Here is a 27207-nt window from a genome sequence, read left to right as displayed (position 1 = left end):
GGCAGAGTCTGTAAATAATCACTTCTGGTCCAGACAATCCAGTGATCAACAGCATAATCATCGATATGCCCAACTGGCAACCGATGACATGTGTCAACAAACCTGACCACCTAATCCTGTTAGTCGCCTCTTATGACAAGCAGAGCCGCCTTTTATGGCAAGCATGGGTTGCTGAAGGCCTATTCTACCCCTGTTCATGAACTGTGATCACCTGTACCTCCGATAGAGAAATGAGAAATTTTAGATTGAAAAAGTAGTGAAAACAGCAATATTACCTCGTTGCCAGAGAGATTAATCTCAGTGAGACATGGGTTGTGAGACAAGGCGTCACACATGAGCGACAGGCTGGCAGGGTTCATCTCACAGCTACTTAGAGAGACAGATGTCAGACAACAGCCTGGATTCTGAAATGAAAATTGTTTAAGGCTAGAACAATTTTATTTCTTGTTTTTCAGATTATGCTCCTCAGAAAACCTTCCGGCAAGACGGAAAAGAATGGAAAGCAAATCAATGTAAAGTAATATTCCTTGTAAATACTAAAAGTATTTTACCTTTTGCAGTCTAAAGGAAATTTTCTTGTAAGTTTACATCTTTGGTCTGTAATAGTGCGGAAAATGTTTTTTTCTTTTTTGTTCTTTCAAAAAAATGATTGGTAGATCCATAAAACAAGAAATACAAGAAGACTAAGTGATCAGTATCCAACACAATGGCCAAATACTCTTCATGAGTATGTCTATTTTTTATGATTACAATATATTATTGTTTTGGTGTGCATATAACAGAGTAGAAGGAGGGTATTGTAAGGGTTTACCATTCAGCTTCGGAAAAGAAGACTATCACCAAATTCAGTCGAGGTAGAACTTGTTGCCATGGAAATGCAAAAACTATTTTATTCAGAAATCTAAACCTACCAAAAGGCATCAGCATACCACTATGTGCCAAGTTAGGTGAAGGAATAGTGAATGGTTTTAACGTTCTAATCAGGAAAAGAGCACAACCACCAATTTCAGTCAAACTTGTTGTCATGGAAACCACAAAAATTAAAATTCACACACTCGTGTAATCCCCGAACGGCACATCTAGGGATCATGGTGAACATGGTGAATATGTGTACCAAGTTTGATAAAGCTAAAGTCTGGGAGATCTGCTCCAAACAAGATAACATTTTCAAAGCCACAGCCTAAGTCATGCTTTCATGGAAACTACTAAAAATAAACTTCATATCTGGGTCTAATCCCAAATGCTTGATGCGTGTAACATGTATGGTTTAGGAGATTTGCTCCTGACAAGATGACATCTTCATCATCAGTCATAGTCACAGACTGAATCATGTTCCCATGGAAACCGCAAAAAAATAAAGTTCATATCTTAGTCTAATACCCAAAAGGCAAATCTAGGGATAATGCTTGATATGTGTACCAAGTTTGATGAAACTAGCATGTATGGTTTAGATCTGCTGTGGACACAATAACATTCTCACAGTCACAGTCACGTTTCCATGGAAACCAGTAAAAAATAAAATTCATAATGGGTGTAACCCCCAAATGGCACATCATGGGATCATGCTTGACATCAAGGGATGATGCTTGATGCTTGATGCTTGATGCTTGTACTAAGTTTGGTTAAGTGTAGAAGATATGCCTCAGAGAAAGTATGATGAACAGACGCGGACAGAACTCGTTTCTATATCCCCGCAACTATGTTGCTGTGGGGATAAGAATTGGTCTTTATTTCGTAACTCAGTCAGACTTGTTTAAGTGACAAGTTTATTTGTCTGTTGTTTAACACTGCACACAGCGACATTCCAGCTACAGTCAGGTCTCAGTAATCCGACTTCCGTTTATGGAACAATCGGCTTTATCCGACACTTCTGTTAGTAACAAATTGAATAATTGAACAAATTCTCATGTATTTAGTCCGACATCCTCATTAATCCAACAGTTTGCTGTGCAATGGACGGTGTCGGATTAACGAGATTTAACTGTATATGGTGGCCCTACATTGATCTAGTGGCAGATTGTTGTGCCAAGACTAGCCCCTACCTTGATCCAGTGAGAGAATGCAGTGCCAAGACTAGCCCCTACCTTGATCCAGTGAGAGAATGCAGTGCCAAGACTAGCCCCTACCTTGATCCAGTGAGAGAATGCAGTGCCAAGACTAGCCCCTACCTTGATCCAGTGAGAGAATGCAGTGCCAAGACTAGCCCGATCAGATAATCCATTACTGCTGAGATCTATGCTAGTCAGTGAGGTATTGTCCATCAAGATGTCGAGCAAAACCTTCATGTTTGTAGACCCAATACTTTTTGCCCTGAAAGCAGAAAACTAGGTCTTAAACAAAGGCTACACTTGAAATCAGTGCCCAGAACAGGAGCCTACTGGTACAAGGTTATAACAGCACCCAGTCAATTGTAAGTCTATAGAGCAAGCCTACTCTACCCCGGACCTTCGGGCCAAACTTTACAAAGTAGAGTGGAAGCTGTCTAAAACGACCCTTATTGGAACTGAAGAATTAATCCGATTTAGACAATGTGCTGGATTGTAGAGCCGATGATACATGTACAAGCCACGAATGGGACTGAGATTTTACGCCAGTGTTGACAACTTGACAGATGGACAAATGCCGGTTTGGACACCTTCCACTGTAGGTTTCTTATTGTTTTGTTCATAAAATCAAGACACTGACAACTGGTGCAGTTTCCTGATTTGCAAGTCTGCTTTGTAAACAACATACTCCTGTGTGTCTCATCTGGAAGTATTCTTGATCATCTCGATCATGGTGTTTATCTAAGCCTGTTTCGTTGACACAATCACAGCGTTAATGCCCATATGATTCTTGTATGGTGAGCAATAACTAGCACTGGTTTTCATCAAATACATATTGCCAAGCTTGCTGTATATTATGCAAAAACTGAAACACATCTTCTGGGAATGTTAAGGAACTAAAATCACTTCATGAAATTTAAAAACAGATTCACTAAAGGAGAGCTTCTGAATAATTATTTTAGTCTTCAGCACTATGTAACATAGACATGGACCCATTAGGGTCCACTTGCACAAAGCAATATTAGTGCTACGTCTACTTATCTTAAGCCAATGTTGCAAAATGGGAGTTACGATCATTGTAGCGCTAAGATCTGTTTGTGCAAGTGAGCTCAGAATGGTTTGGTTGGTTTGATGTTTTACGCCTCACTCAGCAATATTCCAGCTATATAGCAGCGGTCTGTAAATAATTGAGTCTAGACCAGACAACCCAGTGATCAACAGCGTAAGTATCAATCTATGCATTTGAGATGCAATAAAATGAGTAAATCAAGTCAGGTGGCCTGATCACCCAATACATATCGCCTCTTACGACAAACATGGGTTTTAGACAGGTATGGAAGATTCTAAAATGTATACTACCCATCAAAAGTTTAGAGTCACTTCAAGCACTCACTATGTGTTATGTTCATATATATGGTTACATCGAAGATAAATTTCTCCACTAACTTGGGAGATCTCACTTCACACATCATGCATCAAATTGCTGAAAAACACCTGCAAATTTTGTGCATGTTAACAGATGCATTTTGGTGCACAGTTTTGTTTTTCGCCAATCTTTACCGAGTTTCATCATTTATTGAACTCATGACAATAATCTTTTCAATGTTACAAATTCATTTTACACTACATCAGATCATGTGTAAACAGTATTTTCAAACAGCATGGAACATTTTACAAAATCTACTTCAGAACAGTTGACTGAAGTAACTAGCTACATTTACACTAGTGAGTCTAAACTTTTGATGGGTAGTCTTATGGATTTAAAACTACCTACCTCAGAGTCTGCAGAGTGGAGTTGGACTTGAGGGCTGGTCCCACACACCGAGAAAAATAATCTTTGCCCAGATTGTTACTGGAGACGTCTAGGTACACGAGAGACTTGTTGTGAGACAACAGTCTACCAACACACTCCTGTAGGGAAGCAAAACATAACAATAGAAGTCTGCTTATGCTTGAACACTGCTGACAGTTATAAAAACCATACACAATATGTTACTTAAATTTGTCCTGCGATACAAAAATATCCATTTCTGGTCTTAGAAATGCTGACTGACCTGAATTTTTTTTCCTTTAAGGTGGCACTTGCTCAGCACCACCTGGCTAGCTATTCTCGAAATGTTTGTAGCTCTATGAACTTCTGAAGCCTATTCTTAACATATTGGTAACAATCAAAGTTAAGAAATCTTAGGGCTATGAACATTTCGAGAATAATAGCCCTGGGCCCACTTGAACAATGCAATCTTAGCACTACAATGATTGTAACTCATTCTACAGCATATCCTTTAAGATAGTCGTAGCGCTAAGATCGCTTTAAGCAAGACGGTTCTTGAGTTTAGGCAGCCTAAGGCAGGTCAGTCTGTTGAACAAATATGGTGAATTTGACTAGGTCTTATAGTGTGAGTGAATAATGGCTATGAACGGTTCAAGAATAAGAGCCCTGGGCCCACTTGAACAATGCGATCTTAGCACCACGATGACTGTAACTCCCATTCTCCAACATAGGCTTAAGATAGTCGTAGCGCTAAGATCACTTTAAGCAAGTGGGCTCTGGAGTTTAGGCAGCCTAAGGCAGGTCAGTCTGTTGAACAGACAAGGCAAATCTGACTAGGTTTTATAGTCAGAGTGCATAGTGGAATTTGAAAAAGATGGCAAAATGGCTGTTGATGGTTTTGCAGGACCATGGAGTGTATTTCTATCTTAGGACCACTATTCCTTGCATGTGCTTTTGGTTATTGCTGCCGATGCTCACTGCACTGTCTGTGTCGGATCTGTTGTCGGCTAGGTTGAGACTGACAATTGACATGTTGGAACACATTGCCAAACAGACACTGCGGAAACCCTGGGGCCCAAGATTATTGCCAGAGAGGTCCAGTACCTGTAAACAGAAACCTGTGACTGAGGGGATTGATGAGTGGTTGAATGAATGGTTGAGTTTATATGAGTGGTTGAGTGAGTGGTTTAGTGAGAGGTTGAGTGAGTGTGTAAATGAATGGCTGAGTGAGAGAGTGGTTTAGTGAGAGGTCGAGTGAGTGAGTGAGTGAGTGGTTTAGTAAATGAGTGAGTATTTGAGTGGGCGAGTGAGTGATGGAGTAAGTGATTTAGTGGATTAGTTGTTGAGTAAGTGGCTGAGAGTGAGTGAGTGAGTTTAGTTTTACGTCGCACTCAGCACTATTCCAGCTATATGGCGACGGTCTGTAAATAATCGAGTCTGGACCAGACAATCCAGTGATCAACAACATGAGCATCGATCTGCGCAATTGGGAACCGATGACATGTGTCAACCAAGTCAGCTAGTCTGACCACCCGATCCCGTTAGTCGCCTCTTACGACAAGCATAGTCACCTTTTATGGCAAGCATGGGTTGCTGAAGGCCTATTCTACCCCGGGACCTTCACGGGTCAAGTGGCTGAGAGGTTGACTGAGTAGCTGAGTGGTCAAATGAGTGGTTGAGTGAATGGTTGGTAGAGTGGTCGAATGAGTGGTTGAACGAATGGTTGAGTGGTTGAGTGAGTGATGGACAGTGACAGAGAGAAAGAGTAAAAGAGACCATAAATAAGTAAAGAAGTGAGTGAACAGCGTTCACAAATAGCGCCTGACCCTCTAACAAATCTGGCATATTTGCCAGTCAGACAAGTCACTAGCTTGCTGGCCCCAGTGTCTGACTGAATATATTTTACAATGACTTTGTCTGAAGTTGTTCTCTGTGACATGTGACATATGTTTGCTGTTTATAAATCTTGTGTTTGTTTTCATATAATGTTAATAATTTCAGTGCCAATTATAAGAAATGATAATTCTGAATTGTGTGTTTAAATTTATTCTATGGGTCCGGTGAATTTTCAGTGGGTAAGACAGACATCTGACACTAATAGGACCCAATGTCCTGTTATTATAAAACACTGTTTGTGAACACTGAGCTCAAGTGAAGGAGTGAATGAAGGACTAAGGAAGTAAAATACTGAAAGAGTGAGAAGTGGTTGAGAGAGAGAGAGAGAGAGAGAGCAAGAAAAAAATGTTTGATTTTGTAATAATTGAACAGCTGTAATAGTCATCATACTGTTTTCATTTAGTCTCCACAGATTCTGCATAGAAAAGCACATTGCTGCAGAATGTAGATATCCTTTGGATGAACCGGGATCAATTCAAACTAAATTTCAAATTACAGTAGTAATGTATGTCAATGAGGAGCTGTTGCTGTTAACTCGTCAAGTGTCTTCCCTGTCAACAAGTGTCATTTCTGTACATACCTGTATATTATCAAGTTTCTTCAGCAAGTGGTACACAGAATATGTGTGTGGCAAAGCATTGTGTAGCTGTAACCTTGTCACATTCTTATCAACTGTATTCACAACACTGTCTGGTTTTACCAATAAACAACAAGATCCCAAAGTTTTGTCAAACCGTCGCTGTGATTCAGGTTCCAAGGGCAGATAACTCTCATTTGCCTCACTTTCATTTTTCTTAGCTTCAGGAGTTGTCTTTTCTTGGGAAACTGGCATAAGTTTTGGTGAACTTGACATGACTAAATTTTCAAGTTGTTGGGTCTTTTCTGTTGGTTTTGATGTTGGCAATTCCTGGGTTTGAGGTTTCAGTTCTGGTTTCGTAGGTGTTGCCGATTTCTTGGTTTGAGGTTTCAGTTCTGGGTTTGTTGGTGTTGTGGATTCCTTGGTTTGAGGTTTCAGTTCTGGGTTTGTTGGTGTTGTGGATTCCTTGGTTTGAGGTTTCAGTTCTGGGTTTGTAGATGTTGCCAATTCCTTGGTTTCAGGTTTCAGTTCAGGTTTGGATTCTGGCACAGATTCATTGGCATTGGAGGTTTTGTTTCCAGCTACAAAGGAAAACAGAACAACAAATCAATAGCTATAAATGGTGTAAATCACGTACTGAAATACAGCAGTCTTTCTAAGATTAATTTAGTATTGTCATCCAAAATGTCACGACATATTTTCAAAAGGACAAAGAAAAAGCAAGGTGTGATATTCAAGTTTTAGTCAAGTAAATGCACATGTGTCAGCTGGTAGGAACCAGCTGTTCTAGTATGGACTAAAGCTGCTTTTACAGTGAGTTACGGCTGAGTTTGGTTTTACCCTGTTTTTAGTAATAATCCAGCAATATCGGGCGACACCAGAAAAAGGCTTCACACATACAGTATCCATGTGGGGAATCGAACCAGGGTTTCGGCATGATGAGTGTAAGCTTTAACCACAAGGCTACCCCACAGCTGTAGGTTTTGAATAATATCAGAGATTCGGATCTCACCTGATGCTGTTGGGGGTACTTGTTTAGTTGGAGTTGTCCGGAAGCTCTCGTGCTGTTGATATTGTTGCACTACTTTTGCCTTCTCATCCTTCTTCCCCACATCTTCCCTGGGGCTCAAAGCACTGCTCCCACAACCCATCTGATACTGGGCTCACTTGGGGCACATTTTCTCAAACATTCAATCTTCCTTGAAAACTTATTATACAACAGTTTATGGATTCTGCTGACCTGAAAACATGGATAAAGAACTTTGCTCAGGAAACAGACCCCTTTATAATACAGTTTTGCAACTGTGTATGTTGATTTGTGTATGGAAAGCACATAAAGCTTTACCACATGGCTGATTTTAATATTGCTTTACAGATTTTGGACACTTTAAGATCATCATTTTTAACACATGCCTGGGTACTCGAGGAATGTACAGAGTCTGGTGAGAAGGAACCAGCCTTGATATAAGTGCTAGTAAACACTGCCACCTGAAAACTTATGATCTTACAATTAATGCACATTGATCATATTTAAACATCAAGATACTTATCTAAAAATGTATAGGACCGTCTCCTATTCTCACGGGTTTCCTATTCTCGCGGTAAACACATTTTCTGCCAAGGTCGCCGATGTGTGATACTTAGCGGTTGTTTACATCATTGACCAGTAACTAGGAAGAGGCCCAAGTCTGTGAATTATCAAAATTTTTCAATGTAACAAATATTCGTTAGTTTTAACCAACTTGGAAAAATCATAACTTTTCCCCGCCCTTCCCGATAAGATTCCCCTTCCTTACACGTAATAACGTTACTTTCTCGTACAGCGAGAATAGGAGATGCCTCGAAAAGTCAGGGGCGGACGACCATGTTTTTCATCGAGCTCAAATGAGATAATACACTTGATGGATCAAGCAGTTGATGCAGATGTTAGAGGGGGAATCTATTTATTTAAAAACAACAAGCATACATACAAAAAGAACTGTTTATATTATTTTTTCAGCTGATATTCATAAGTACCGCGAGAATAGGAGACGCCAGTATAACTGAACTGAATCCTAGTCAGCACTGACAGAAAACTCCAACATCACTTTCTATTTTTGTTAAACACAATTTGATTATAAACTTATGAAACTGCAACTAAATACACTTCCAGTGGGTGTTTCAGACATATTATGCTTGAAAATCTAAAACAATTTGCTTGTGTTGGCCCAAAACATGTCAAAAGACCCAAATACTGAAAGGGTAATTAGTAGTTCAGCTAGGTAAACGTTCTGTTCCTGCCAAGGCATACGTATGCCTTGGCAGGAACACGACGTTTAGCTAGCTGAACTAGGTATGTAGATGTTGTGGTTTTAGTTCATATTAGCGCCCATTGCTAATTAATGACAAGGAATGTGTATCTAGCACGTTTACCATGATAACCGAATCGCTGGCCTGTGAGTACCAACCTAACGAATTCGTGCCGTCATTGTTATGTTCTGGGCCAAAAACTGCTAAGTACCAAACCGCACTTAGTAACTACATATAATTTCTTGCCGTAACGTCTCTTTATGGAATCCGTCAATCTGGAACACGACTAAAACGACTGCCGGCATTTTCAGTGCATCACGCAAAAGTTTAACCCTCCACGAACCGTCTAGAGTTTGGTTGGCAAACGTTCCACTTATACAGACCGACATTCAAACTAGTAGCATGTCGCACACGCGAAGCTTTGTTATAATACACTGTTGCGGTGTGAAACCTGTCACAATGCATAAAATCAAGCAGTCAAACGACAAATCACGACCATATATACCTTTAAATATCTTTGTTTACGTTTGACTAGCAACAAGAGACGCCACCTCAGTTCTTGAAAGTTTAGAGTCACCTCCCTTGTCTTGTTGACGCTCCAGCCCTCTCTCCTACCCAGAGTCCCATCACTGCGCCAGCTGCAGCCCAGTTCCCAGTTGAAAGCGTCAGCGCATCATATCTCATAAACCACACTCCAGCGCAGCGATGACATAACATCACTGCCACAGAATTTCAGCTGTACTTTATGTTCCAAATAGACTTTATCTTCGACTTTTAAAATGTATCTCAAAATGGCGAGTTCGTGGAGAGTCCATGCATGTTTTAGTGAACGCGGTCACTACCACAGCTGTCTGAACTTGCATGTAACCATGCTGCTATATGTGTTCCCGTTGAAAACGAAATGAAGGATCCCACATTCCGTATAAAATTATCCTCTCTCATCCCCTGTAGTATGATTATTTTAAAGAACACTATTTTCTTTGTGAATAAATTGTTTTCTGCACCATCTGTATATAGCACTATCGTTTTCTTTTCAATCTCTTGGGTGGTAGGGTCGCTTAGTGGTAAACGTGTTCGCTCGTCACACCAAAAACCCGGGTTCAATTCTTCACAAAGGTACAATGTGTGAAGCCCATTACTGGTGTCCCCCGCTGTGATATTCATGGAATATTGCCTAAAAGCGGCTTGAAACTAAACTCACATACAAATTCCACTTGGGATATGACAGCAATGATACACGAATGTTAAGTTTGAGAAATTTGGAATTTCCGAGTCTCTGCTTTGGGATTTTGGTGATTTAACTGTAGCTGTGGATTTTGGTTTGGGGTGGGGGGGGTGGGGTTGTTGTTCTATTTTGTTGGGGTTTTAGAATGTGCTGTGTTCAATAAAAGACAATCTCAGCCTCGTGTTGATCAAAGGAGGAGGCAAACCTCGGACTAAAATATTTATCAACGAGTGGTGATATATTTGATATCAAAGACACGAGTGTCATGCCATTTATCATCCAATATCATACAATTATCAATATCATATCAATTTGTCGTTAGTGAGAAATTAAATATGAAACGTCACCTGAAACGAATTTAATTTGAAGACTTGCATATGAATACATGTGGCTGATGGAAGAGGGGACGAGTGACAACATTACTTCAAACAAAGCACACAGAAAAGTAGTGGTAACGTACATGGCTTTCTGCAATACCTAAGTTTCACCATTTCTTGTGGCATTTAAGAAATGTCAAAACAAATCATCAACAAAAATAACTCATTGCGGTGGCCATCTTTGTTTAAAGCTAAGGATAATGAAAGTAGTCCGAAAATATTGACCAATTAGCAGTTAGCACAAAACTTACCACATGATATCTCGTTTGATCTTCTACAAGCGATATCTCAGCTAGGAAACACTATTGGATAATAATAGGTATTAGGTTGTGTAGCTTGATATTTATTGTGACCATTGTGCTTTACTCTATTACATAATTGCTGTTCCTCGCGTAAGTCTTGTAAAACGTACACTTAATCTCACTGTAACGTGCTTTTTAAGTTGGTTGAATAGATTCTAGAAAAAAAGAACACTTCCTGTATAACATTCACTGACTGTCCAATAAACCCGTTGTTAATTCACTGAGGTCTTTTGCTGTGAATACACAATTTTAGCAGAGAAGTGGCTACATGGAGTTTAACGTCCTTCTTGGGGGTGTCCTCGCATAAGAACTACAGCTTAAACAACACATGTTATGGCCCAATGCACAGATTAACTACATGCTGTCACCTGCGACTGCTTAATGAATCTGCCCAAACAGACGTTATGGTCCAGTGCCTACGTAATAATGCCCAACAGAAAACAAATAAATTCATTCATTATTTCATTTATTTATTTGCCACTCATACATCTTTCACGCTCACACTACATCCAAATACAACATTATATAGACAAAATATACAATATATACAGTGTGTGACAATTTAGTGTTGCTTTCATTCTCAGTCTTGAATGTGTTCTATATTTAGCCCAGCTTCCGTAAGTAGCCAACTGCATCGAGGTACTGGACTGCGGTCTTCTGTCCCCTCTCCAGCTGATCTTTCAGTCTCTGGAGTCTGTTCTCTGAGTCTCGGTAGACGCGCTTCTGTGCAGGGGGTGCAGCTCCTAGGCCGATCTGGTCAATTTTGGTCCGTTAATTTTTTTTCAATCCCAGCTATCAAGTCAATGAATTTATACGAGTTCGGGTGGCCACATGACAGAGAACGGTTCCTCCGTGAATGAAATCCTTCTAAATTGTTTTCGGTCCTTGGGCCTTCTGTAGTACATGTAAAGTGGTTCAACAGTCCTATTGGAAACAAAGCATCGTAGTCTACCCATGTTGATACAACATAGTCGTTGAACTCGTCAGCTCTGGCTATCTCTGGTGCTGCATTCATCGACTCAAGCCAGGTGTCTGGAACCAAAGCAGGAAGAAGGGGAGGACCGTCTGCTCGGCGAATCCATTTCTGCACGTCAGGATCTTCTCTGTATGGGACGGCCAAACCAAGAGCTTGTGCCTTTCGCCAGATCGCTTGAGTATGATGGAAGGCACAACCAGACACATGAACATTTGGAAATTCAAGTTCAACTAATTGAATGGCTGGGTTTTTTTTAAGTCTGTCTGAATGCGAGCAGGGGATAGTTGTCGATGAAGGATTTCTTCCACAGATGTTTTCAGTTTGCTGAAGGATCGATGATATGTGCTTCGCTGACGATCTGGTGGTAGAGCATACACCAACGGGTACATAACTGATCCAAGTTTTGCGTGAAGTATGTAAAGCTGGTTCAAGAGAAATGGAGCTTCAGAAAAAGTCCCATCCATATAAATAGCATCAGCAGACTGGAGGGCGGCTAGCTGTTCATCTCTAGAGAAGACAACTATCTTGTCATCATCACCATCTGTAAACAACAGGAATCGGCCACCATCTCTAGTTTGTGTCCAAGGTTCTTCAATAAGAACCTCAGTCCAAGCAGCTGGCAGTCGGGGCCATGGGGGTGCCTCTGCTCAGATAATTAATCCCTAATCAATCCTTGTAGTTTAATTAATTTTATTTAATTAAAGCGTCTGCATATACCGTGTTCCTTCATGCTTCATTACAAAAGTGGCTTACGAAGACTGTTTCAAAAGCAAAGACACCCGGCCTCCCAGATCCGAGTCTATGTGACAATGAAACTGAAGCGCAACTTGTCATGCCAGCTAACATCGCTGTAGATTTGTTGGAAGATGAGAGAATGCCTGACCTCACAAAGAAAAAGCGAAAACGTGGAGAGTATGGCCTGTATGATGAGGAACTTCGTGCTAAAATCGCTGTTTACGCTATTGAAAATGGAGTCATGAAGGCAACAAGAAAATTTTCCAGTGAACTAAAGAGGAAAGTCAGCGAATTAACTGTTAGAGGAATGAAAGCTAGCTTTTTAAAGCAACAACAACAAACTGGAGAAGCCCCTCGCCGATTGGTCAAGGCAGTCAGGGGTCAAAGGGCAAAGTTAGGGGAGGACGAAGAAGACATCAGAAAGTGGATTAGAAAAACAGGATTGGCTGGCGGTACAGTAAATGTCCGTATGCTGCATGCAGCTGCCGATGGGATAATGAAGAAGTTCCATAAATCAAAACATTGGAGGCAGCATTGAGTTGACATAAGCATGGCCCCGGTCTCTCTTAAGGCGAATGGATTTTGTCAAGAGAAAGGGAACAAAAGATGTGAAACGTCTTCCATCCGACTTTGAGGCAATTAAAGCAGAGTTTCACGGTCGAGTGGCATCAGTAATCGAAGCGCATGGCATCCAAGATGACCTGGTTATTAACTCTGACGAAACAGGCCTTTCTCTCGTGCCTGTAGGTGATTGGACTATGGAAGAAAGAGGATCGAAACAGGTTCCGATATCTGGAATGGGGGACAAACGACAAATCACAGCACTTCTAGCCATGACCAAATCAGAACAACTACCTCCCCCTCAACTGATTTATGCTGGGAAAACAGATCGCTGCCACGTCAGTGTCAACTTTCCTGAAGATTGGGACATCACCCATACTGACATGCACTGGAGCACTGAAGAATCCATGTTGAGATATGTGGAAGAAATCATTGACCCATATGTGACCTCGACCCGTGACGTGCTCGGCCAAATCAGCTACTCAGAAAGCTCTGTGCATTTTTGACGTGTACAAAGCACATCGCACAGAGTCAACTAGAAAACTTCTAAAAGAGAAAAACATCGAAGTTGTTTACTTGCCTGCTCCATGCACAAACAAACTACAACCTCTGGATTTGGCTGTGAACAAAAACTTTAAAGATGAACTGAAACATGCGTTTCATGTTTGGTATTCAAATGAAGTAGTGCGTCAGTTAGAGCAACAGGAGGAAGCTGGTGCTGACGACCCAACATCCGCCGTTTCTGTTGACATTAGATCCAGTATTGCCAAACCACTATATGCGCAATGGATTATCCAGGCCTACGACAACATATCCAAGAGGAAGGATTTAATCCAAAGCGGATTTCGCCAAGCTGGGCTTTCGGACTAATTCACTAGTATCAGGTGACCTGACATTTTTAATTTAGTAAAGTCGTGTGTATCGTGTCAATCAGAGACACTGAAAATGACATGTGCTGAATCAACTATTTAATTTGTTTTTATGTATCTTTTTGTTTCACTGAGTCATGAATGAATGAAGTGTACTTTAGTCAAATTACTAGCAGTACAAAACTAAATCTCAAAGCTCTCTGTTTTTATTTTAACAATTTATCATAATTTTTCGCGGAGGTTTTATTTTCGCGAATAATGTTTTTGCGCGAAAAGCGCAAAAACTAAACACCCGCGAATAATAATAAATGATTTTACAGTATTTGAGATGTAGTTCTTATGACACGTTGTTCGTATGTGAGTAAACGAAGCAGACACACGTGCTCACGCATGCACGTCGGCATGTGAGCCAAACATACTAAAGTACTAGCCAAGCTGGTTTTATAGTGCTAGCTCATTGCGATACCATGTCACAGTTAAGCAGGAATACCCAGCTCAGACACATTATACTGACTCCGAACCGACCAGTCCTTGTTGTACCCATCAATGTCCAATGCCAGGCAGCAATAAGTACCATAGTTTAACGTATATGATGACGCGACCGAGGATCGAACCCACGACCTTCCACTCTCCGAGCGGATACTCTAGCCACTACACCACGGCAGCGGTCACACAATGGTAGAAAGAGGTAAATTGTAAGATATGTACAAATTCTAGTACATTCGATTGGTATAGTCCCATCCGGGATTCGAACCAACACCCCCAGAGTCAGGCACCTGAAATGCCTCAGCGGGTTAAGCGTCTGACTCGGAGGGAGCGGGTTCGAATCCCGCATGTAACCGGGAAAAAGACCTAGAATCCGTATTTTGCTAAGAAAGTGTAATCTTCAGAACGTGTCTTCTCTTGCGTGCGGATACAAAATGCACTATTGTGTGCCATGTTTTGTTGTTGCTGTTGTTTTTGCTTTGGGGTTTTCCCCCCTTTTTTAACTGGCGAAATTTTTCATAAGATTTTAAACGTAAACGAGAATTGTTCTCACGTTGTCCTGGAACTATCTACGGCGATGAAATTACACAGAAATGTGAACCATTAAATTTCTTATCCAATGGTTTAAATTCCCCAAAAAGCTATACACTGTTAAATGTCATTCGAATCGTCATGCGATAAAGAAAGTAAATTTCTCCGCTTTTAATCGTGCACCCATAATTGCTATGTGCGACGATATCTGCTCTTAATATGGCATCTTTACGGGAAGTATGAGCGAACAAAATACTGCCTGGTATCTGAACGACGTAAATACACATGAAATGAGTTTTTGTGCTTATGTATAAAGTTATACGTTCAATCTTAAAAATGACTCGTAATAAATGTTGAGAACAGATTTTCCTCTTTGACGTCAAACGACGACAGAGAGGCCTCGCACGTATGAAGATAAGGGGGCATAACTCCACTATGCGTAACACTTGGTCATGGACGCAAATAAGCTTTTTACTGGCCCACGAGGCCCTAAAACTGTAAAACCAGCCAGCCAACACTTGGTCATAGTAACGCCGATCACTTGGAATGAATTTTGGATATATTTTCGCGCTATATTTTCATGATACTTAGTTCCCAGTGAACTAAGCAATACAAAGATCCCCACTGAAACCGGATACGTTTGGTTGTATCACACTTTTTGAAGACATCGTATTAACATATGTTTCAATGGGTATTCTACTCTCAAAATAAAGTACAAATTCTAGTACTTTTTGAGCTGAGTCCCATCCGGGATTCGAACCCACACCCTAAGAGTCAGAGTCACACAAATTCAGCCGACAAATTCGTTCAGCCACAACGACTTCCACAAAAAACGAAAGTCGGACAATTGGTAGCCTAGAAGGCGGATTTGGTGTACCCCTGTGATAAGTGTTCATTGTCACGGTTCCTAGAAGGCGGATTTGGTGTACCCCTCTGATAAGTGTTCATTGTCACGGTTCCTAGAAGGCGGATTTGGTGTACCCCTGTGATAAGTGTTCATTGTCACGGTTCCTAGAAGGCGGATTTGGTGTACCCCTGTGATAAGTGTTCATTGTCACGGTTCCTAGAAGGCGGATTCGGTGTACCCCTGTGATAAGTGTTCATTGTCACGGTTCCTAGAAGGCGGATTTGGTGTACCCCTGTGATAAGTGTTCATTGTCACGGTTCCTAGAAGGCGGATTTGGTGTACCCCTGTGATAAGTGTTCATTGGCACGGTTCCTAGAAGGCGGATTTGGTGTACCCCTGTGATAAGTGTTCATTGGCACGGTTCCTAGAAGGCGGATTTGGTGTACCCCTGTGATAAGTGTTCATTGGCACGGTTCCTAGAAGGCGGATTTGGTGTACCCCTGTGATAAGTGTTCATTGGCACGGTTCCTAGAAGGCGGATTTGGCGTACCCCTGTGATAAGTGTTCATTGTCACGGTTCCTAGAAGGCGGATTTCTGTACCCCTCTGATAAGTGTTCATTGTCACGGTTCCTAGAAGGCGGATTTGGTGTACCCCTCTGATAAGTGTTCATTGTCACGGTTCCCACGGCCGAAAACTGTGATTACGCACTGCCATTTAGAAAGCGGTAAAATATAAAAAATAAGTTACATATATTGGATATTACACTTTCTCAGTAAAGTACAAATTCTAGTACTTCGTATTTCATCAGAAAGCACGTAATGGCGATTTGAAATGCCCTACCCTGTGTGTTGATTCGTTCGCTTTTCAGCCCAAAGACCCGAGTTCATTTCCCGATGTGGTTACAATGTGTAAAACCTATTTCTTGTATACCCTGCCGTGATATTGCGGGAATATTGTTGTGATATTGCTGGAATATTGCTGTGATATTGCTGGAATATTGCTAAGGGTGGTGTAAATCTATACTCACTCATGTTCAATGTAACTGCACCAATGGACATATTACTAGTAGTTTCCTATGTACAATGCTTTGTATACCTAGCAATGTTATTGTGTACAGTATATTACTCCTGATAATCAAAGAGTTTCCCTGTAAAGCACGTACAGTTTACAGAAACATATTAATATCTTTTACCAGTTAATTTTCAATACAATATATTTTAATAAGACGTGCGGAAACGTCAATACAATAAGACGAGCAGAGACGTCAATACAATGAGACGTGCAGACGGTGCAACATTTGAATACTACCTGTTGCCATTAAAGCCGCAATTTAAGTACAAACCTCATTGCCGGGAAAGCCAGAACAAGTAAAGGAACCATTACCGTGAATTTTATTCTTTTTTTTCAAATAAGTTTCACCAGTTGGCCACAATGGATTAAAATTGTTTTAGAGACTTGTCCTTTGTTCAGTTGACATATGGTGGGCGACATCTTTATTCTCGTTGAAGGTTTTCATTAATATTAATCTTGTTATGTTTGTTTTGTTCTTTAACCCCCTGGATGCCGGGTTTGGGTTTTTTTTTCAGACGCATGTTTTCGTAAGGTTAGAAAAGTGAACGTTGTGCAAGAATTGCGCTTGCGTGGTCCTGGATCTGCGTACGACTATAAAATTACACAGAAATGTAGAATATTTAATTTCCTATCCGCTGGTATAAATATAACTGCAACTACCTCAGGGGGTTGGGAAATAGACACTGCTAAATGTTGTCCAAAACTTTTGTGTTTAAAAAAAAAAGTAAAGTTCTCCTTTATTTATCGTGCACCAATAAAAACACTCTGCTACGATTTTCTGAACTTGTCATCTTTACGGAAAGTGTGAGCGAAGAAAATACAGCTTGATATCTGAACGACATAAGTGTATATGAAATGGATTTTTGTGCTAATGCATAAGGTCACATGCACAAATTAAAAAATGACTCGCAATAAATGTCAAAAATGGATTTTCTTCAACACGTCACAATTTAATTCTGGACTCACAATAGTCCAGAAACTCTCCGCACTGTGGCCACTCTCTCACAAGAGATTTGGCAAAAATAAACATGCAGCTATTATGAATATGTGCTAAGGATGAAAAAATGAAAAAAATTCTTTTCGAAAACTGAAAATTTAAACTCGCTCGCCCATGGGCACGCCCATGGGCGAACAGCGGCCCATGGGCAGGCCCATGGGCGAGACTGTTTAATTTCGTCCAAAATAAACGTTTTGGGGGTTGTAAATGAATGACAAAATGTTAATAAGTATCATGACTCAAATTTCAGCTCGATTTGACTTGACTCCGCTAACTGACAGTGATTTTAAAAAATCTCGCCCATGGGTGAAAAATATATTGGCCCATGGACGAGAATATTTACTTTCACTGAAAATACATGTTTTTTCCATGTTTTGCAGTTTGTAAATAAATGAAAGTATATTTATTAGTGTCGTGACACGAAAATCAGCTTATTGTGACTTAATTCTGATAATTTAGAGCTGATTTAAAAATATCATTTGGCCCATGGGTGAGAATATTGACTTTTACTCAAATTACATCTTTTTGCATGTTTTGGGGGTTGTAAATGAGTGAAAGTATGTTCATAAGTATCATAATACAAATTTCAACTTATTTTGACTTAATTCCGTTAATTTAGAGCGATGTTTAAAAATCTCGCCCATGGGTGAATAACATTTTGGCCCATGGGCGAGAACATTGCCTTTTACCCCAAATATATCTTTTCACGTGTTTTGGAGGATGTAAATGAATGAAAGTACATTTATGAGCATCATGACAGAAATTTCAACTCATTTGACTTAATTCCGCTAATTTAGAGCGATTTTAAAAACTCCCGCCCATGGGCGAAAAACATTTTGAAGCATATTTATAAGTATCATGACACGACATCCAACTCATTTTGACTTAATTCTGCTAATTTAGAGCGATTTAAAATCAATCTCGCCCATGGGCGAGAATATTTCCTTTTACTCCAAATACATCTTTTCCAATGTTTTGAAGGATGTAAATGAATGAAAGTGGCTTTACGAGTGTCATGACACAAAATTCAACTGATCTGATTTAATTTTACGAATTCAGGAGGATTTTAAAAAATATACGAGAATAATTACTTTTACTCAAAATACATCTTTTCCTGTGGTTTGGAGGTTGTACATGAATGAGGATATGGCAAAAACTTCAACTCATTTTGACTTAATTCCGCTAACTACAAGAATCTTCACTTCCACTCCAAATACATAGTTTTTTTTATTGTTTTAGAGGTTGTAGTCGCCTGTTACGACAAGCATAGTCACCTTTTATGGCAAGCATCGCTTGCTGAAGCCCTGTTCAACTCCAGATCCTCATAGGTCCTGAACGCAGAGCTATGAAATTGAAGTTATTTGTGAAAGTCCTTACTCCAGTGACACAAAGACTATGCTGGGACACATTAATAAAAAGCGTTGTGAGATCTTTAAGCTGTTTTGAAATGTGTCTTGTCAACCCCACTGACATTCGCCAATAACCACTTAAATATAGAATATATAGTCCGTGCTCCTTCGGAACAAATAAGTAATTAAGGATCCCCAACTGGGTAATTAAGTAAACAACTCAAAATACTGTCACTTTCTGCCCAGGACATCACGCGTCACCAGTCGTGAGCTAATGACCTTGTAAAACCCCTCCAAAGCACCAAAACCAGTACAGGAATAATCTACAACAGTGATAGGTCACTCGCTTGCTTTCTTTACCATTTGTACCAATTATCATGTTCCTCGTCATGTTCCAGTGCACACAGTGACCCCTCACAAGGAAACACAAAGCACCAAAACTGTATTTCTTTCTAGGTGACACACGGTATGTTGTCAAAATATTTGTTGTGGAATACATTCTATAGTGGGCAAAACCTTACAATTGGAAAGTGTACCTACCCAGTGGTTTTAAGTGTACCTACCCAGTTTAGCATGTTTCGTTTTAATATTGTGGGATCCACTTTTATTAATTCTCGTTTGCCCGTCCCAGGTTTTCTTCGACCGAGGTTTTATGGGGTATTCTCGTATTTGTCAGACCAGGAATAATCTACAACAGTGATAGGTCACTCGCTTGCTTTCTTTACCATTTGTACCAATTAACATGTTCCTCGTCATGCTCCAGTGCACACAGTGACTTGGTTCGTTTCCAGCGCAACTTCGGCTGCGTTTAACAACTTCGGCTGCGTTTAACAGTACTTCAGCCAGTTTACTGTATCAGTCGAAATCTTACAATGAATGAATGAATGAATGAATGATAGTAAGAATTAAGAGCAAGATGTATATGTGAATGAATGAAAGAAATAATAAAAGAAAGAAGTACATATGTGAATGAATGAAAGAATTAATGATACACCACGGCCATCCCTTCCTAAACATGCTAAATAATGCAAAACTATCGTTAGATCACATGTGTTAACATCAGCTAATTATAGTCTCCCTTGTCAGACATAACAATTTCAGACAGGTTTAAACAACAAACTATCTGCTTGACTGCACAGCTGCCTGTTGACGTAGTATACCCACCTCACCTAATTTGCCTGCGTAATCTTCATCTACATCACCATAAGCAGAGAGCACAGAAGGCCGAATACCTGTAACCACTGAACCGTGGCGTCTCACTGGAACAGGCTAAGTTCCCAAGTGCGGGTGTCCTACTCTACCTTTTCCATTAATCTTTAAAACATCTAACAAGCTCAACGCATGCAACTTTTAACTAAAATGTGATGTTATACATATCATAAAAGTAATTTTTAGGTATTATTCAGTTGATAAATTATCAATATTTTGCTTTGATTGTGTAACTACCCACATCAGGACATTGAGACCATTCTGATTTATCGAGTAAAGTACGATTGTATGGTTTAGAGTTTGAATCTTGGCATATCTTACCGGTTTTGCTACTTTTGCACTCTACCTTTTACCTGGGGCGAGCATGTTTTGGTGGTTTTTAGTATTTCATCTATTTTTTCAGATTTATTGATTTATTTGTTTTATAACTGTAAATTTATTCTGACGGTTGACGAGGTTTGTGTAGTTATCATGTATGTTATATAATTATATTATTGGTATGGAGTGGCATTTATATGCATGATTATGCTTGCCAATCCAGTCACGATTACTTTAAGAGATTAGTTTAAACTATAGATTAACGTATCCATACTGTTAATGTGTAATCTTTATATTGGGCTATGAGGAATACGTAAAATATTCAAGATTGATTTTACGTTTACTTTTCTATCTTTTAATAAATTTTCGCTATTTTTGCTACAGTCGAAAACATTTACCGTGGCTTCGTTGTGTACAGGTCCATGGTTGTGGTCTCTAAGTATGTTAGAAATTATGTTGTTGATACTGTTGGAACTGTTGATCTGCAGTCTTTCAAAATTCATTTTCACGAGGTACATTCTCCCTTTTTACTACAAAAATATTCTCACAATGAACATATAACCTTTTACAAAAAGGTGTCTTTAGGTAAAATAGGTAGGAGGAAACGCAAAGTACAGCAGCGCATTTGCCATAACTGAAGTTGTTAAAATGATAAAGAAAACTGTCATTTCCAACATTCACATTTTAAGCAATTTTATTAAGAAACTGAATAACTCATTACTAACGGAAGGGGTGAACTGAAAGTTCATTTTATTAACTAAAGTCACTGAGTGAACTCGCTAACATCGGTTCAATTACATTGGCACACGTGTCTTATTTCGTTTCCTAAAGAAACACATTTTATTTTGTTTTTTTTTAGAAAACCAGTGTCTAATCCCTTAAAACAGCACCGTTGTCACTACACCAAACGATTTTGACCTTGACCCAAAATAAAGGTTTAACTTACATAACTACCCCGTAGACATCATTTGCTTCAAAACGAGTTTAACACCTACGCCGAAATGCTGCTTACATTAGAAGAACTTCTATATCCATATAACTTTCTCTGTTTTTCAAATTATTTTAACCTGAACAGATATTACTTTGTCAACGACTTCATGAGAATTTTTCAAGTTCTAATCCACACACTGATTTCCACTTTTTTATCATTCTGACTTTTATCTTAATTTGTTGAGTATTTCAGCATAACTCGCAAAGACAAAACCACTGAGCGGAACGATGACGTTTTCTGTTTCCGCGTTCAGTTACGTAATTTCCGCAAAGCGCCTGCTACAATTTGCGCGTCGTGTCTCGTCCGCTGGTCTTGTGTATTGGAATAAACCAGCTGCCGCTTTCAAGTGTATTTTACTTGTCATATAGACATCTCATCCATGGATTACTCTAGATCATTAGGTGACACCAGCTTTGAAATGAACAGGTGTTCGTGAGTGTATATGGATGAAAAAGACTGACTGCGCATGACGCGTAGCCAAATATCTCACATTCAAAGGAAATCTCGAATTAATTGTTTTACAAGGCGTCGAGCTGACCAATTGGTTTCGGTTTTGTGTATAAACCTCCTTTGCCATGTGAACTAAATACATTGTTGTTTATACTGGGGATGCATGCAGACCTTATATATGCACATGAATAATCTCGAATTTCGACCTTTCGTAAAATTCTATGTGCATTAAATTTTACTGTAAATATATATTGAAATCAATATATATACATGAATGTGTGATTGAACAATCCTATTTACTAAAACAGGGATGGGGACTTTGTCCTTCTTCAAGACCTGCACATATTAGTCTGTGAAAGACAATGGCATTTATAAGAATGAAGATTTTATGGATATCAACTTCTTTATGAGAGAACACAACGTTTCGGAGTTAATGCTTACTCCTTCATCAGGTGATTGAGAAAGGGATACAGAGGTGTATTTATATGTACAGGTAAAACAATAACAAAGTAACAAGTGGAATGAGTTAACGAAAGCTAGTATAAACAAGCACTGATAGGAAGCCGATAGTTAAGATAACAATGATGGAAGCCAATGGTAATGCATTACAGTTGATTGGATATGTTTACATAACATGATTGGGGATAAGGATGGAAGCCAATGGTGATACATTACGCATGATAGGATGATGTACATAACACACGATAGGGGGTGAGCATGTTTACATGAGGGTTGGTGATGTACAAACACAAGTATGTACTCGGGTAGATAGACTATACATGAATTACATAGATAGAATGTACACAGGTAGATGAGATTAATTTATCAATAAGTCCCAGGCACTTGGTAGGTACACTCCTTGGTCGCGGTTGATGGCTGGTTTCTGTCTCCGGATCTCGATGGCCTCTTGCAGTTTCCTTTGGCGCCAGTTGTTGTTGTTGGTAGATAGTATCCTAGTGTCCTCCCATCGAATAGACATTCAAAGACTTGAATGGCATTTATGTGCATGTACTCTGGAAAACCTTCTCCTGCACGATATTCTTTTCAATTTAGTTATTGTGTGCATGCTGTATTTCAATTTTGAAAATGTAGTTAAAACATATTTTGATTCTCAAAGAATCTCGTTCATTTAGCAAACAAAATATTGCGTTGATTAATACTTCACCAGTACTATACAATATTACAGAATGCACAAAACCGGATACGCAAAGCCGACAAATTATAGCATTGTGATGAAGGGTATACGGGGTTATAGGAGTCCCTGTTTATCCACCGAGCCAAATTGTCGCTGACACGGCCCCACAATCCTATACGCCCTTGCGGGGTGTGGTTTCGGAGGAGGGGGTAACGGTGGAGATGACCAAGCCAAGGAAGACACAAGTACTCCATACTCTATCATGGTCTTCCTTACTGCTTGAAGATGGACCTTTTCTCACTGTGGTCTGTGATGACTTCGGTGAACGAAAACAAAGAACTTATACACTGTGAAAACCAGAAAATAGTTGAATTCGTCAATGATTTTATCACGCAAACACAAAGCTTGTTTTTTTAACAGAAAACTAATTAACTTATCAATAACCTTCTCACAATTGTTCAGTGTTTCTACAAAGAGCTAGTCAGACACAACAAGCCGTAACTCTCTTTTTTATGTCTACCTATATGATAGATGTTTATTTGATTTAATGATATGTATGCATATGTTATTATGTGATAGTTCATATGGATGACGACACATGCTGCATTCATATTTTGTATTATATGTTGTGTGGCTGAAGTACTGATATAAACTGTAAAGCTTGTTCACCAGTCCCAATCAGTGTTTACGAAACACACAAAAAACACAACATCTTGGAGATGTGTTGAGAAAATAGAGACATATGGAGAACAGCGATGTCATAACTGAACAGAAATCATTCCCTCTATTGGTGAAGGCCGTGTGGGATTAGTTAAACAAAGAAACCTAGTCGACCATGCCTCATAATCCTCTTACTCCGTCAATAAACAACGCACCTGGGCTGTCGAAAATTGAAATTTTGTAAATTCGATGTTTCGGCTAATATGTAAGGAGGTAACCCGACGTTAACACTATGGCCTTAACACACCGGACAAGAAGGTAAACAAAATCCGTTAACAGTACATGCTTTAATGTGACCACTATGAACGAGGTAGACTGTCTGATCAGCACAGCTTATTATGGCAATCTCTTGTCTCTGAAGCTGGTCCTTGACACGCTGAAACTTTCTGTCTTCTTTACTGTGGCCACTGTGTTACAATATGCAGTTTACATTGCTCACAGACCCTCGATTCACGATGATGCCAACTTTCTCGATTACTGTTCGTGCGACGACTATCGTTCGGGAATTGCTTCCACAGCTCCTTCTTTCACCGATGTCTTTGTGTATGTGTTCTCCCTCGTTAATTAGAGTAGAGCCGAGGCTTCTCCTATTCTTAGGCGCAAGTTCTCCAAGGCAGTCGACACTCACACTCCGCTGCTTCTCGACAGTCCAGTTGTGTATTCGATCAAACAGTTGACACTCCAGGTGTGAACCAAAAGAGGATACTAACATTCGGATCGGTGGATCACAATGCTACACCTCATTTACCATAACGAATGTTTAAATCTCACTTTATGTAAATATAGCATCAAAACAAACTGAAATAATGTATTTTTATTAACATGGTACTGACTAAAGTCGATTCGAATCACTGCTTTACGTTCACTTACTGCCATGGATGCTTGCTTTTCCCACGTGGCTGGGTAAAACTGATATATTCTCCCTCGAAAGGTCACATGAAGCAATCAGAAATGGACATTCTTAAATGGAGTAGGATAAATGTGCCCTCTACGTGCTTATGAACCTTGAACGCGCAGTTTCATTTCACCAGTTATGTACAAATATTGGTCTAGAATAATTTTATTTTTTCAAAACCTTTAGTCTTAAATATGTATTGATGCAAGGGCTCCATATATGTTCTTGTTCATGTCTCTCTCGTCAAGCGTCAGAATAAACTTACAGTTATCAAAGCAGACTCACTCGCTGGGCCACTAGCAGTTAAAAACACAACAAAAACAAATAAATCAATAAATCTAAACAAATAGATGAAATACTAAAACCACCAAAATATGCTCGCCCCAGGTAAGAAGGTAGTGTGCAAAAGTAGCAAAACCGGTAAGATATGCCAAGATTCAAATTCTAAACCATACAATCGTATTTTACACGATAAATCAGAATGGTCTCAATGTCCTAATGTGGGTAGTTACACAAAAAGCAAGCAAAATAAAGTCAGAAGAATCCCCGACAAACACGGCAGCTTCTCCCCAGTCGGTTGGTTAGTGAGAGTGAGGGTACTCCCTACAAGGCTCACTCCCATTAGTGAACAGGGTGTCCTTCCATTTTATGTATTTTTTTATCGATAGGTACAGAAACTTAATTAGGTGATGTGGGTATGTCGTGCTTGGTTGATTTCTCAGGATTAGGTGAATTGGGTATGGGAGAGTCCATATACTATGATCAGAGGGGATTTAACGACCGTATTGGAGTGAAAGAATGACAAAACTCAGAGATAGATTAATGAGTGTCTTTTTTATGCATTATGAAAATGATAATGGTAAATTATCACAAAATGCCCAATACCCGTCCAGCATGTCATACATATATGCATCATAAAATGATAATTTATCAACTGAATAATACCTAAAAATTACTTTTATGATATGTATAACATCACATTTTAGTTAAAAGTTGCATGCGTTGAGCTTGTTAGATGTTTTAAAGATTAATGGAAAAGGTAGAGAAGGACACCCGCACTTGGGAACTTAGCCTGTTCCAGTGAGACGCCACGGTTCAGTGGTTACAGGTATTCGGCCTTCTGTGCTCTCTGCTTATGGTGGTGTAGATGAAGATTACGCAGGCAAATTAGGTGAGGTGGGTATACTACGTCAACAGGCAGCTGTGCAGTCAAGCAGATAGTTTTTTGTTTAAACCTGTCTGAAACTTGTTATGTCTGACAAGGGAGACTATAATTAGCTGATGTTAACACATGTGATCTAACGATAGTTTTGCATTATTTAGCATGTTTAGGAAGGGATGGCCGTGGTGTATCATTTATTCTTTCATTCATTCACATATGTACTTCTTTCTTTTATTATTTCTTTCATTCATTCACATATACATCTTGCTCTTAATTCTTATCATTCATTCATTCATTCATTCATTCATTGTAAGATTTCGACTGATACAGTAAACTGGCTGAAGTACTGTTACACGCAGCCGAAGTTGCGCTGGAAACGAACCAAGTCACTGTGTGCACTGGAACATGACGAGGAACATGATAATTGGTACAAATGGTAAAGAAAGCAAGCGAGTGACCTATCACTGTTGTAGATTATTCCTGTACTGGTTTTGGTGCTTTGGAGGGGTTTTACAAGGTCATTAGCTCACGACTGGTGACGCGTGATGTCCTGGGCAGAAAGTGACAGTATTTTGAGTTGTTTACTTAATTACCCAGTTGGGGATCCTTAATTACTTATTTGTTCCGAAGGAGCACGGACTATATATTCTATATTTAAGTGGTTATTGGCGAATGTCAGTGGGGTTGACAAGACACATTTCAAAACAGCTTAAAGATCTCACAACGCTTTTTATTAATGTGTCCCAGCATAGTCTTTGTGTCACTGGAGTAAGGACTTTCACTAATAACTTCAATTTCATAGCTCTGCGTTCAGGACCTATGAGGATCTGGAGTTGAACAGGGCTTCAGCAAGCGATGCTTGCCATAAAAGGTGACTATGCTTGTCGTAACAGGCGACTAACGGGATCGGGTGGTCAGACTCGCTAACTTGATTGCCACATGTCATCGGTTCCCGATTGTGCAGGTCGATGGTCATGCTGTTGATCACTGGACTGTCTGGTCGAAAATTGATGTTGCTGGAATATTGCTTAGTGCGACATAGAACTAAACTCACTAAATTAAACTGAAATTATTTTTCACTATAATTTCATCTGAATTTTAACCATATGCTTGCAAAATAAAGAAAACAAGCAAATGAAAATATTTTTGTCCACGAGCGAGGTTAGTCGAATTAAGACTGGAGTGATACTTATAAACACACTTTCATTCATTTACAACCTCTAAAACAATAAAAAAAACTATGTATTTGGAGTGGAAGTGCAGATTCTTGTAGTTAGCGGAATTAAGTCAAAATGAATTTTTTGCCATATCCTCATTCATGTACAACCTCCAAACCACAGGAAAAGATGTATTTTGAGTAAAAGTAATTATTCTCGTATAATTTTTAAAATCCTCCGGAATTCGTAAAATTAAGTCAGATC

General features: G+C 39.5%; 1 protein-coding gene across 2 annotated transcripts in view; it reads right to left on the bottom strand.

Moving 5' to 3' along the window:
• Positions 1-27207, bottom strand: part of LOC137260008 (uncharacterized) — a 54759-nt gene that overhangs the window by 23622 nt on the left and 3930 nt on the right. Inside the window, exons 1-7 of one of the 2 annotated variants that reach the window (XM_067797687.1) lie at positions 9084-9147; positions 7302-7529; positions 6293-6870; positions 4795-4920; positions 3820-3956; positions 2169-2310; positions 276-404 (exon numbers count right to left, since the gene is read on the bottom strand). In XM_067797687.1, the coding sequence (XP_067653788.1) occupies positions 276-404; positions 2169-2310; positions 3820-3956; positions 4795-4920; positions 6293-6870; positions 7302-7440 (1251 nt within the window). In that variant the 5' untranslated portion in view covers positions 7441-7529; positions 9084-9147. Of the gene's footprint in view, positions 1-275; positions 405-2168; positions 2311-3819; positions 3957-4794; positions 4921-6292; positions 6871-7301; positions 7530-9083; positions 9148-27207 lie in introns of those variants that run through there. The other variant, XM_067797686.1, reaches the window with a different exon arrangement.

Source organism: Haliotis asinina, chromosome 13 (assembly GCF_037392515.1).
Source record: "Haliotis asinina isolate JCU_RB_2024 chromosome 13, JCU_Hal_asi_v2, whole genome shotgun sequence".
NCBI classification, from domain to species: domain Eukaryota; kingdom Metazoa; phylum Mollusca; class Gastropoda; order Lepetellida; family Haliotidae; genus Haliotis; species Haliotis asinina.
The sequence above is the reverse complement of the archived record's forward strand: the minus strand, read 5'-3'. Positions and strand labels throughout refer to the sequence as shown.